The sequence below is a fragment of the Salminus brasiliensis genome, chromosome 24, assembly GCF_030463535.1.
Source record: "Salminus brasiliensis chromosome 24, fSalBra1.hap2, whole genome shotgun sequence".
Classification (NCBI taxonomy): domain Eukaryota; kingdom Metazoa; phylum Chordata; class Actinopteri; order Characiformes; family Bryconidae; genus Salminus; species Salminus brasiliensis.
Genome location: NC_132901.1, coordinates 5110621 through 5124467, shown reverse-complemented (window position 1 = coordinate 5124467; position 13847 = coordinate 5110621). Strand labels below are relative to the sequence as shown.

Here is a 13847-nt window from a genome sequence, read left to right as displayed (position 1 = left end):
CAAAACATCAAAAGTTTGGACCAACCTGCTTGACTGCATGCTGATATATCATTATTATGACACTGGGGACACAAGGTTATCCACTATAGTTAGGATGTTGTGGCTGGGGTCAGTTTCAAGTAGGCCTAAGCTGTAGGGCTGTGGCAGTGTGTATGTGTGAGGATGGAAATGAAAGATCCACAATTATTCTTAACATCCTTAATATGACCAAATCATCTCCTTTCTGTAAAACGTACAATGTAGGGCTGCTAGAAACCCTAGCAGATCACACAGGTCCAACAGCAAAGGTGTCAAAAGTATTCACGTTCATTACTCAGGTAGAAGTGAGTGGAGATACTAGGGTTTTAAAAGACTTCTATAGAAGCTGAAGTATCAACTGAAGCTTTTTACTCCAGTAAAAGTGTAAAAGTACTGGTTTCAGAACCACTTCAAGTAGAAAAGTAAAAGTAATGAAAGGAAAACAAAGGCTGAAAGCTTAGGCCACGACACGGGGGTCTATAGTGCACTACCCCCCCCCCCCCTCTCGCCAAAAACCCATTTCTCTAAAAGCCATAATGAGGAGAATGATCTATTAAAATGTTAATGTTGAAAATGTTGGGCTGCACTAGGCTCCTGTTTCAGCTGCAGATCTGCCCATTGAAAATGAAGCATTTCAGTAATATCAGCTCTATTAAAGGAGCGTCTCTGTGTTCTCTTGAGCATTAACATGAGCTTCATGGAGGAAAATATGAGGAGTCGTTGTCTAGACGTTTTGTAAAGCTGCAGAAAGTCAGACTTCAGAGGCGTGTGATCAATCAGCTTTATTGGAGTGTAAGTGTGGGGCTCAGTCGGGACGTTTCACTGCAGCTCTGGTGAGTCTCTGCCACGGACACAGTCTTCATACTAGGCTACAGACGTCTGCTATGTCACATTTTCCGGATGCCGTGATTTATCTGGATAGGGATTTTTTAAAATGTAAGGAGTAGAGTTTAGATAATTGAGTAAAAAGCTAAGAAGTAGATGTAAAAAGTCGGCTGAAAAAGAATTACTCCAGTAAAGTATAGATAACCAACATTACTTGACACCTCTGTCCAGCAGTGACCACGCTCTGCTTCAGAAACACCAGTCGGGGATATTTTTCTTACAGATCCAGTAGTAATACTTGTGGAAAGATGCAGCTTTCCATGTGTTCCCGCCATCAATTACGACACAGGCTCGTCCTCTGCTACCTTTGGGATGACCTTTCCACCAGTCTCTGGAACAGCACAGCACAGCACAGCACATCATGTCCAGTATTGTGTTGACCAGTATTGTCCAGGGTTGGGTGGGAGGGTTATTTTAAGAATGTAGGTTCTGGTACTGATTTACGGATAGATTACTACATACTTTCATAATTACTCTGCTTATAACCGACATTGTTTTATGAAAATATGAATATGATATGGGAGAGGTCCAGTGGTGTGCAAACGTTTGGACACCCTGGTGTAAATACTGTAAAAAGCTTTGCTGTAAAAGCAAAGGTTTGTTCACCCTGTATGGTCAGTACTTGGTAACCCCCCCCCCCCCACCCCCCCCCCACACACACACACACACACACTGTAAGGGCCATGAAAAACCCTTCAAGCTTGAGCTTTTTGAGGTAGTCTTTTCATCTTCAGCTTGTTTAACAACAACTTCAAACATCCACTGGCTGAAATGCTGCCCATGCCACTGGCTGCAACACAAGCCCAAACCATGACCGACCCACCCCCATGCTTAACAGCTGGAGTGGTGTTCTTCTCATGAAATTCGCTGTGGCCACAGAAGAGCCCTATTTAAAATGGCCTATCCTGTTTTCAGATTAGTCATGTGACACACACAGAGTTGGATCTCAGTTCAAGGGTCTCTTACCCAGCGGTCAGTGCTGTGCTGCCCGCCCCTTTCCAGCTGCCGTCTTTTTTCCCCGCTGCAGCCTGGCCGATCCAAACGGTTGTGCATCTCATCAACGTCTTGACAAAGTTCTGTCGAGGCACAAGAGCTCAGCATAAGTGACCCTTCTTGTGTCCTTCTCGTTCATTCTCTCTCTCTCTCTCTCTCTCTCTCTCTCTCTCTCTCACCTCTTCCTCCTTGCTGCTGATGATCAGCAGGTCTCCTCCTCTCTCTCTGCAGGCCTCTCTGCTCTCCCTCCAGCGCTTCTTCTCAGTGGAGATGTAATAAAGACTGGTGCCGTACACCAACCATCCCTGCATCTTCAAAACTGTTCATAAGCAAATAAGAGTCATATACCCGCCCAGCTGTCAGTTTATTAGGTACGCTATTGTGTATCTTTACTGGATCATGGTGGAGCGCTTTGCACGATGGCAGACTGGATTCCATCCTTGGCTGCATAGGAAAGCACCCTCCTGCTCCCCTAGCATCAAGGACAAAAGGCTGACCAGATGGGACACGGGTGGTGGGCCAGCCTCCCACCAGTACAGCAGTGACACTGACATGGTAGCATGTGATGTATCAGAAGCAGCAGTGAGGTCGGAGGTTTTATTTTGCACAGTAAACAGTAAAAAGTGTAGTTCTGTTGCATGACTGTGCTGCAATACTTGTTGTTTCATACCTAGAGTTACCCTAACAGGGCAAGTCAACCGGCTGGTTTACTTGCATATCCGCTTTCTGAGTGGGTAGTCTGAGGATTATTTTTATTTATTTATTTTTTTGCCAATGTATTTCTAAAAGGGTTAAGAGTCAATATCATGTTATGGTGGGAAATATATTGTGGTGAATTTAATAGCCATGAATATTAAAACTGGTTAAATATATGAAATCTGGATTTTATTCAAATTGAAAATCTGAATCTGATCCTGTACGAACACGAGATGATTGATGATTAAAGATGATTTAATAAATATGGAAATAAATCTATGTACAATGAATTATCACTCTTAACGAGATGTTAATTTCTGGGGCCATACTTCTACTTCAAATTCTGATTCTGACAAAATAGCCACAGTTTCACCAAAAATACCACACCCCTGGTGTCACTGCCGGACTGAGAAGGATCCACCACCCACATAAGAACTGGTCAGGGAGGGGTGGTTGCTGCCCATTTATGGACATGGTAGAGTGGCTGTGATCATTTGGGCGACAACAGGCTCAGACAGTCATTCAGAAATGCACCAATACCGTATGTTACAACCCTGTGACGCTCAAAATATTTACTTACCCAGTTCCTTACATTCCTCCCTCTCTCTCTGTAACTGGTCTCTCTCTGCAGTCAGAGCTGTACATGTGGTCTGTAACTGGTCTCTCTCTGCAGTCAGGTTGGTGTAACTGGTGTGTAACTGGTCTCTCTCTGCAGTCAGGTTGGTGTAACTGGTGTGTAACTGGTCTCTCTCTGCAGTGAACTTGATCAACAGCAGTGTGATGGCAGTCAGCAGGAGAACACACAGCAGCCCCAGAAACACTGCAGTCAATCTGTAGCATCCGCTCCTACCAGAAGCTGAAAATCACAAATGTAGTTTCACAACTTCTGCAGACAATACACTATGCGTATGACAAAAGTATTGGGACACCTGCTCATTCATGGTCTCTTCTGAAATTATTAAGGGTATTGGAAACTGTCCAGGAAGGAAGAAGGCTTTCTACTAGATTTTGGAGGAGCATCGCTGGGAGGATTTGATTGCATTCAGCGACAAGAGCGTTAGTGAGGTCAGAATGTCGGATGATCACCACCCCACCTCATCCTTAGCTCCCCAGCACATCCAAAAAGTATTGGATGGAGCACCAACCATCATTCCAGAGAACACAGTTCTTCCACTACTCCATACAGCTCAATGCTGGGGGGCTTTATACTCCTCTAGCCCACGCCTGGCACTAGGCAGCGTGGGTGTGCATTTGCACATCTGTGTCAGCAATGGGTGCAACTTAAAGTAGCTGGATGCATTCATTAGAAGGGGTGTCCACAAATATTTGGACACTCTAGGCTTTCTCACTTCTGCATAGGTTCACAATCTAGTCCTTGGTAACCCCCCAGCTCCAAAACACACACATCTGGCTCAGGTCATTAGGGTGTCTGTATAAGATATGTGGACTCACGTATGTCTGCATGTTTCCCGTTGATTCTGCTCCCTTGAGTCATGTTTTCATATTCATGTGATCTGTTGTCGTTTGATTGACCTCTGCCGCTCGGAATAGCTCCTGAGTTTGTACACGTGTTCCCTTCCATCTGTGTGTCTGTCTGCTCTCTCCAGGAATCCTGGTGTCTCTGTCCGTCTCCGTTTGAACAGTTCCAGCTTTGAGTGCAATGTGGGCCTCAGAAATGACTTTCAAGATTGGATTCATGTCACCAAGGACGTTTTTGTCTGTGGTGGAAATATGATATCATCACTATACATCAGAGGTTAAGTTATAGGCAGCTGTTCCTTATTTACACATGTTGCGAGAGACTGTGGGTTGGGTTTTTTCAGTGTACGTTATAAATAAGGGTGGGTTTAATGGTAGTCAGAGACGCGGCCAGGGATTTTCAGGCCAGTGATGTAATGTGGCCATTTCTTTTCTCTCTTGTCTCGCTGTTTTTTTTATTTATGGACGGAACATTTGTCTTCAGGAAGGACAGGGCAGGACTAAACTTTTGGATTTTTTCAACAAAATGCAGGAGGGATCCCTCCGCTAGGCAAACTGAGTGGTTTCTATAGTGGCCCAGTTTCTTCATTGATGCAAACTGCTTGCTAAGGTGTTAAGTTACTATGGCTATGGTATCATACATGGTTGCTAGGGTGTTACTAAGTGGTTGCTATGGTATCACAGGTGTCTGCTGTGGTGTTATGAATTGGCCTGCTAGATGAGTGTTGCTGTATTGCAAGATAATTGCTATGGCATTTCAGGTAGGTGGCATGATATCCATAAGTGATTGCTAGGTGGCTGCTATGATATTCTAAGTGGCTACTTTGGTGTTGCTAAGTGGTCGCTATGGTAACCCAGGTAGTTCCTATGGCACCCCAGGTGGTAAGGTAAGGAAACTATTCTAGGTGGCTGCTGTGGTATCCCAAGTGGTTGATATGGGGTTACTAAGTGGCTGCTAGGGTGTTGCTAATTGGTTGCTAAGTGGTTGAAAAGTTGTCATAAAGGTCTTGCTAGATGAGTATTATTGTATTGCAAGGTGATTGCAATGGAATTTAAGGTGATTGTCATTGTTCTTAGTGATTACCAGGGTTTTGCTAGGTGGTTGATTGTATAGGCAGTTGCTGTGGTATCCCAGGTGGTTGCTATGGTAACTCATGTGGTTGCTGTGGTACTCTACGTGGTAGGCTGGGTGTTACTAATATATATATTTTAAATAGTTCAAATCAAATAGTTTTTTGTTAGGATGTAAACAATTTTCTGTCAATTTTCAAAATGTCTGTTTGATCCAGTGTTGTAGCTAAGGTGTTTGCTGTGGTATCCTAGATGGTTGTTTGGAAGTTGCTGGGCAGTTACTATGATATCACAAGTGGCTACTAGGTGGTTGCTGTGGTATCATGGGTGGTTGCTAGGGTGTTAGGGGATATAGATTCAAATGTAAATAAAGTGATTTCATGTGGGGCTTGGAGCAAAATGGTTAATTGTAAAACAAAACATAAAAAGTGGTTGGTATGGTAACCCAGGTAGTTACTATGGCATCCCAGGTGGTTGGTATGGTGTTGCTAGGTGGTTGCCGTGGTATCCTGGGCGGTTGGCAGGGATGTTGCTAGGTAGTTACTATGATATGAAACAAAGTGATTTAGAGTGGGGCTTGGTGTGAAATGGATAATTACAAAAAGTGGCTGCAATGGTAACCCAGGTAGTTGCCATGGCATCCCAGGTGGTTGGTATGGTGTTGAACACCTTCTACATTCAGCCAAACTAACCGTGGTGAGTGCACCACCTCAAGTCTGCAAAGGTCTGATTTGCTCTGCTCTCATGAGTCAGGTTTCCATATGCAGATCCTGCTGTCTGCTGATTCATCACTGCGGTGTGACTCCTTCTCCTTACTCTACATGTCCACATGTTTGTGGACAGCCCTTCTCATGAATGCATTCAGCTACTAATAGGTTGCACCCATTGCTGACATCGGTGTGCAAATGCACACACACACACAGCTTGTCTAGTCCCTGTAGAGATAGAGGATAGCTAAATCAAATAGTGCATTATGAGATGAGCTACAGTCTCACTGAAGTGAACATCAGCAGCTAGGGGTTTCCAATAAAGTGGCCATCCAGATGTTGTTTGTCTACACAAAACAAAACACACACACATACACCAACTTAACTAAAGAATGAACATTTTAGTAAGTGAACTTCCATTTATCAGTAATTCATGACTATGTGTCCAAATGTTTGTGGACACCCCTTCTAATGAATGCATTCAACTACTTGACACAAATGCACACACACATGCACAGCTTGTCTAGTCCCTGTAGAGAAGTATGGCCAATAGAATAGGACTCTCTGGAGTAGATCAACATTAATTCCAGGCGTGGACTAGAGGGGTATGATGAGCTGTGGAACAGTCGAACTGTGTTCTCTGGAATGATGGCTGGTGCTCCATCCAATACCTTTGGGATGAGTTGGGGAGTTATGGATGAGGTGGGGTTATCATCCACCATCATGACCATAGATGTTGCTGAATGCTTCTTCACTGGACAGTAGAGACAGTAAGGTTTTTAATATAGTTGATTTTGGAAGAAACAGTGAATGAACATGTGTCCCAATACTTTTGTCCATATAGTGTAGATTGGATTTCAGCCACAGAGGAAGGATTGCCATGTTGACAGCTAACCACCATGACTCATGTCTTCAGTGGAAATATGATTTCATCACATCTGAGGTAAGTTAGTATATGAAATTTTCAATTTTACATCCCCACAAGATGTTTAGGTAGGCTGAACATCCTTTGTGTATCCTTTGTGTATTTTTGCATCACAGCAAAATGATAAAATGCTATAAAGGACTGCAGTGTTGTTAAGAGGTACCTGTATGTTCTCTCTCTTCAGAGATTTCATCATGAAGGGGTGATTTTAAAGATGCAATGTATTTTCTTCAAATGCTTACAGTTCCCTCACTAGATTTTGAGCAGTGACCATATGGAGCATGAGTGATGTGTAAAATAAAAAAAGCATAAGACTGATCTTTTCAAATCAGATTCCAATCACTTTCATATATGATCCTAGATCGGATACGTATCTGATTTGTGGGTATGCAACATGAATGTGAACAGTCAGATCAGTTTTCATGCATCTTTGCGCCTGAACGCATGAGCTTAGTGCTTTTAATTGAGTTGAGCTGCATATTGAGAATACATGCCCTGTAATGGGATGGTGGACAAGACCAGACCAGGTCTAACTTGCTGTACTTGTACAGCTAGGGGTATAGAAGACGGATCCAAGTACAATAACTGTACTGACATTGTATCTGATATAATGCCTTAATGTGACACAGATCAGATTTGTTTCAGGACTGTGTGGACATGTCAAATCCAATCTTTTCACATCTGATTCATGGACATGCAACATAACTGTGAACAGTTAGATCGGATTTAACATGTTCTTTTGCCTGAACGCATGAGCTAAGTGCTTTTAATGAGTTAAGGTGAGAAATGTAAGTGCATGTCCTGTGATAGGACAGTGGATTAGACCAGACCAGAGCTTAACTCTGTACTTGTACAACTGGGTGAAATCATTTCATTAATTCCAAGATTAATTAGAAGCACAAAATCTGATTTTACGCCTTAATGTGAAAACATTGCACAAGTACATGCATCACAGCTGGGGCCGGCCGGCCGGCGTCCTTCACATTAAGTTGAATGAAAGAACTACAGCAAACACAAACAGATTACAGATGAAAGGCACCCAGATTACTAATAATCATGATTTTATTTCTGCACCCATATAAACAGTCCATTATGTTTTATTAAGCATCATTTAATATTCATTAAAGCTACACACTGGCTAACTGCTTAAGCTCACACTGCTTAAGTCTCAGCCCAAATTAGTGTTTTCTTACTTAGGTTAATTAGGTTCAGTTTGCTCTTCTAAGCAAACACAATGCATGTACAAAGTATGGCATATTAATGTCTTAATAATAATAAATAGAAGTTTATGGGTTATCACTACTGTAGCTACATACTGAAATTAATGGTGAACCTTAAATACGGCCACTTTAACAATATACTCAAAATCTGTACCCAGTATAACACAGTGGCCTTGCGAGGGTGCCGCAAAATCAGGCGGTTGTGGGCCGTCCTGATGGAGGGGATGTAGTCATAGGCTATGTTTACATTCCCAGCCTGAAGTGAACCTAATGTTATTGACTCAATGTGACACAGATCTGGCTTTATTTCCCCCGGCGTGAGTCACTTTCATATGTGGTCCTAGATTGGATACGTGTCCTGTCCGATTCATGGGCATGCAACATGAATGTGTGTGTGTGAATGTATGCATGCGCTTAGTGCTGGGCCGTGATCTGAGGCTTTTACTACAGTAACTACAACACCTGCTATTTTGGTTCAGACCAAACTGAAAAGTCTGAAGGTCCGGACCAGGTGTGTAAGTTTTTCATTTAATGCAATAATATTTTTTTTAAGATCCAGCATGGATCACTGTGATGCAGTAAGGAGTCCTTGTGTGTTTGCTCTGGGGCTCATACGTCCATTACATCCCTGGTTTCAATTGTAACATTTTTTCTCCTAGTTTGGTACTGCCAATTAACCCACCTGGTCATAGTTCCCCCTAGCACTAGCAATGCTCGTAGCAGCTAACGTCTAAGCTTAGAGGTATCCTTTGAATTATTGGTCTATTCTAACTAGCTGAGGTTTTCTTGGGTAAATAGCAAAGCACTTTGTAAGTCGCTCTGGATAAGAGCGTCTGCTAAATGCCGCAAATGTAAATGTAAATGTAACAGATGCCTGTGCCGGCCAACATCAAGTCCATATCCCAAACCTTTGACCAATTACATAGGGGGGTACAGCCTTTTCTCCAGTATGAATTATCATATGGCATTTAAGATTTATCTTAAATGCCATGTGGAAAAACCTTTTCCATACTGAGAGCAGGTTTTTCTCTGGTATGGATCTTAATGTGGAGCTTGAGAACTTTTCCCACACTGGCTGTACTTAAATCTTTTCTTCAGTCCTAAAAAATCACTGTAAAACTTCCCACACCCACTCAAAGTAAAAGGGTGTCCTCTAGTAGGAACCACCAGATTTTCGATTTTAAAACTGCTTGATGATGGGAAAAACCATCCCTGTACTCAAATTAGGTTACACATAGGCTTTTTCCCTCCCAGTATGGATTTTTAAGGAGACTCGTCAGCTTAGGTTTGATCAAAACCAGCCCTGGCGTGATTGCTCTGTTAGTGCGGTTAGTTAGAGGAAGTGTGAACGATGCCTTTCGTTTCTAAATGCGAGCCAAACACAGAGGTCCTGTGCTTTGCCGCCTTCTGTCTGACACTGTAGTTTAGCTGGGCTGTGTCCCAAAGCACACACTACCAGACTACTGCACAGTGTTTCCAGACTAGTCACCATTAGAACAACACTCATTAGTGTAGTCGCCTCAGGTAAGTTGGGAGCTGGGAACACATTAGCAAGTGCACATTATTAAAATTGTGGATTTATACTAATATTAAGACTGCGTAATTTAATAAGACAGGTTTAAGGGTCCGGCGGTGAGATTTTAATGTTTGCTAGATACTGTATGAATCGCGCAGAACCTGCGGACACACCCACCCTTCATTTCAAAAGAAAAGCCTCTTCACAATGAGCGCAGGTGAAAATCCAGGTTTTCTCCAGTATGATTCTTCTCTTAAGGTTATCTGGTGAATTTATTCACTTCTAGCTTGGACCCTTCTTGTGATACTTCTAGAAGAAAGAAGAAAAAAAAAAAACAGCTGGTAAACGTATGCAGGAATATACACCAATGAGACAAAACATTATGACCACTCAGAATAAGTGAATACCAAATCATCTTGTAGCAGTAACACAGGTCAAAGTCTGGGTTACATGTCAGAACATACCAGGCAAGCCTAGCTTTGCCAGACCATCACTAGCTGCATACAATTACCAACAGCATTTCAACAACCGGGAGCTTCGGACCAGATCTGCGCTTTATTGTGAGCAATAAAAACGTTCTGTGGTATAACATGACCTCTATTACAGTTCTTGTACCATTTCGTGTGACGCTGCCTAGTACAGAATTTAGGCTTTGTCTTCAGAGCCTTAAGATATAGACCACACAGTTACTAGTAGACGTGAAGGTCCCAAGATCTAAGACCTAAACGCGGCTTGTACCTAATGCAAGGGTGAGGCCAGGATTATGCTAGGGCCCCGGCTCGTGGCCAGTGTGGTAGCGATGCTAATGTTGCAGTAGAGATAGTGGTTAAGGCCAGCTGTTGGCGTGGTAGATAGGCTAGTGCCACTGTAGCAATGCTGATCACGATGTTGAGTTGACATGCTATTGCTATGGACTTTGATACATACAGTGGGGCAAAAAGTATTTAGTCAGCCACTGATTGTGCAAGTTCACCTACTTAGAAAGATGAGAGATGTCTGTAAGTTTCATCATAGTACACTTCAATTATGAGAGACAAAATGAGAAAAAAAAAATCCAGGAAATCACACTGTAGGATTTTAAAAGAATGTATTAGTAAATTATGGTGGAAAAGAAGTATTTGGTCAATAACAAAAGTTCAACTCAATACTTTGTAACATAACCTTTGTTTTCTTACAGTTACATTTTCTTACAATTGCTCCCACCATTGATTTCTTCACACCAAGCTGCTTGCCTATTGTAGATTCAGTCTTCCCAGCCTGGTGCAGGTCTACAGTTTTCTTCGTGGTGTCCTTCGATAGCTCTTTGGTCTTGGCCATGGTTAGGTTTGGAGTGTGACTGTTTGAGGTTGTGGGCAGGTGTCTTTTACACAGATAACGAGTTCAAACAGGTGTCATTAATACAGGTAATGAGTGGAGGACAGAAGCGCTTCTTAAAGAAGAAGTTACAGGTCTGTGACAGCCAGAAATCTTGCTTGTTTGTAGGTGATCAAATACTTATTTTCCACCATAATTTACAAATAAATTCTTTAAAAATCCTACAGTGTGATTTCCAGGATTTTTTTTCCTCATTTTGTCTCTCATAGTTGAAGTGTACCTATGATGAAAATTACAGATCTCTCTCATCTTTCTAAGTAAGAGAACCTGCACAATCAGTGGCTGACTAAATACTTTTTTGCCCCACTGTACACATTATGGCACAGTATGTCTTCGCACCACTTCACTTTACAATAATATTTCAAGCAAGGAGACCCAACCTCAGCTTACCTAAGATTACATCTGCTCTCAGCAGCTAAGATAGAGAACGATTTTATGAAGGTATCTTCTGTTGGCCAAATTTACAAGCAGCAGTATCTATAATAATTAAGGACTATGCAATAGATTATGGAATTCTCTTCATTTCTGATCACAACTGACAGCCCTAATGTAATCAGTAGCAATTAAAGCAGATATAATGAGATATATGAGATGAGAGATATGATGAGATTGCTTATCTATATGTTTGTGCATATACCTTCTTGTACTTGCAGTGTTAAAATGCTTTCCACACCAAGTGAGGGAAAAACGGCTTGTATGAATCATCATGTGGTATTTCCACCCTCCACTTTATGAACCGTTTGGTGTCTCTGAAGGTTGCTTGATTTTGAAAAAGTCTTTCCACAATGAGTGCAGGCGAATCGTCTTTCTCCAGTATGAACTTTTCTATGCTCTCTTAAGTTTGCTGAACACTTGAAACTCCAGTCGCACTGAGGGCACTTGTAAGGTCTCTTTCCTGCATGAATGTCCATGTGGCACTGCAGAGATTTAGCGGAGGTGAAGCTCAGCCCACACAATGAACAGGTGAAAGGATTTTCTCCAGTATGAGTTTTCAGGCGATCTTCCGCTCTCTGACTTGTGGCATCACTGCAGCCTTTCCCATGCTGGATGCTTTGGTGTGATTTCTCTGTGCTACATTCTTCCTTAAACTGGTTCTCTTCTGATTTGGGCTCTACTTTAATGGCTTCTTGAGATGCCTTTCCTTCAGCGTGAACCTGCTGGTGCATCTCCAACTCTAAGAGACGTATGAAGCTCCTCCCACACTGAGAGCACTGATGAGGTTTCGTCCCTGCATGTTCAGAATCTTGATGAGCTTTCTGGTAGGGGATATCACCGCAGTTCTTTCCATGCTGAATGTTTTGACGAGATTCCTCTACACTATAATCTTCCGAAAACTGGTTCTCTTCTAGTTTGGCCTCCACTGAAATGTCTTCTTGGGCTACATCTGGGAAAAAAAGTATATTTTAAATGCATCAATTCATATAAAACCTATGACTGCTCAGAAAGCATTTTCATTTCAGCACCTTGGAAAGCTGAAAGTAATAACCACCGCCTCTTGTTTTTTTGTTACAATGGCTGAAAAACATCCAGTTGTACCAACGGGGTTTACACCTCGAAATAAGCTAAGCTGGTTGACCATTGCACTAATTGGTTGTTATATGCTGATCAATGCTGATTTATGTATGTATAGGTCTCAAGTGTTCTTTAAGGTGGCTTAATTTGAAAAAAAAAAAAAAAAAAAAAATCAGAATTGGTAGCACCATAAAACCATAATAAACAACTTACAGACATAACTGCTGCCTCAAATATTACACACTCTGTATGCACCACCTACTAACACCTACATATGTTAGTAAAATTTTAAAACATCAGAGTTGTTAGTCCATAAGGGAAACCCTTTGGACCTGGACATCACTGGTTGTGAAAAGCAAATTTTAAATAAATTAAAATAGAATTTCTGAAACCACATTGAAATACAAATCAAAATAACTCAAATATAATTCATCATTTTGAAAAATAATGTTTAATATTTGAATATAGTCACAATCTTAATCTAATTTCTCTAATGAAGGTAGTGGGACACAAAGCATCACACTAAATGTAAAGACAAACCTTTTCCAGTGTGAATCCGTTGGTGCACTTTCAGCTGAGAGAGACGTATGAAACTTTTCTCACAGTATGAGCACTGATGAGGCTGCTTTTCCCTGTGTGTGTACATATGCCTTCTCAGTGTACTTGCAGTGGTAAAACGCTTCCAGCATCGCGTGCAGATAAAAGGCTTCTCCCTGGTGTGAATCCTCATGTGGTCTTTAAGGGCGCTTGACTTGGAGCAAGCCTTTCCACACACAGAGCAGGTGAAGGGGGATTCTCCAGTATGAATTTTCTCATGTGCTCTTAAGTTTGCCAATCGTTTGAAACTCTTCTCGCACTGAGAGCACGGATGAGGTTGCGTTTCTGTGTGTGTGTACATGTGCCGTGATAATGAGCTTGCAAAGGTGAAACGCTTCCCACACTGAGTGCAGACAAATGGCTTTTCTCCGGTATGAATCCTCATGTGTTTTCTAAGGTCACTTGAATTTGAACAACCCCTTCCACAATGAGGGCAGGTGGAAGGCTTTTCTCCAGTGTGAACTTTCTCATGTTCTCTTAAGTTTGATAAACGTCTGAAACTCCAGTCACACTGAGAGCACTGATGAGGTCTCTTTCCTGCATGTGCGTCCATGTGCCACTGTAGGAATTTTGCACAGGTGAAGCTCTTCTCACACAGTGAGCAGGTGAAAGGCTTCGTTGCAGTATGATTTTTGTCCTGCTTATCATTCTGGTGGGAGGCATCACTGCAGGTTTTTCCATGTTGAATGTTCTGGTGAGATTTCTCTGCACTGCAGTTTTCCTGAAACTGGTTGCCTTCCACTTTTGGCTCCACTTGAATGTCTTCTTGTGAGACATTTTCTACAAAAAAAAAGTATATTTACATATATTTAATACATAGCAACACATCTATACATAAAATTTATTTTAAAAAA

At 42.0% G+C, this 13847-nt stretch overlaps 2 protein-coding genes across 4 annotated transcripts in view; both read right to left on the bottom strand.

Moving 5' to 3' along the window:
• Positions 1–687: 687 nt before the first annotated feature.
• LOC140546892 (C-type lectin domain family 17, member A-like) lies at positions 688–9774 on the bottom strand. 3 transcript variants are annotated; one of them, XM_072670345.1, is made up of 6 exons: positions 9688–9737; positions 4045–4310; positions 3173–3448; positions 2076–2215; positions 1870–1979; positions 688–1234 (listed from the first exon to the last, which is right to left on the bottom strand). In XM_072670345.1, the coding sequence occupies exons 2-6, from the start codon at positions 4172–4174 to the stop codon at positions 1093–1095; spliced, it is 798 nt and encodes a 265-aa protein (XP_072526446.1). In that variant the 5' UTR covers positions 4175–4310; positions 9688–9737; the 3' UTR covers positions 688–1092. The 3 variants fall into 3 exon arrangements, with proteins under 3 accessions (XP_072526446.1, XP_072526447.1, XP_072526448.1); XM_072670346.1 differs by lacking the exon at positions 4045–4310 and having other exon boundaries at positions 9688–9774; XM_072670347.1 differs by lacking the exons at positions 3173–3448; positions 4045–4310 and having other exon boundaries at positions 9688–9745.
• Positions 9735–13847, bottom strand: part of LOC140546357 (uncharacterized) — a 19540-nt gene continuing 15427 nt past the window's right edge. Inside the window, exons 10-12 of the mRNA XM_072669547.1 lie at positions 12937–13773; positions 11522–12268; positions 9735–9819 (exon numbers count right to left, since the gene is read on the bottom strand). Coding sequence (XP_072525648.1) covers positions 11589–12268; positions 12937–13773 — 1517 coding nt within the window. The 3' untranslated portion in view covers positions 9735–9819; positions 11522–11588. The remainder of the gene's footprint in view (positions 9820–11521; positions 12269–12936; positions 13774–13847) is intronic.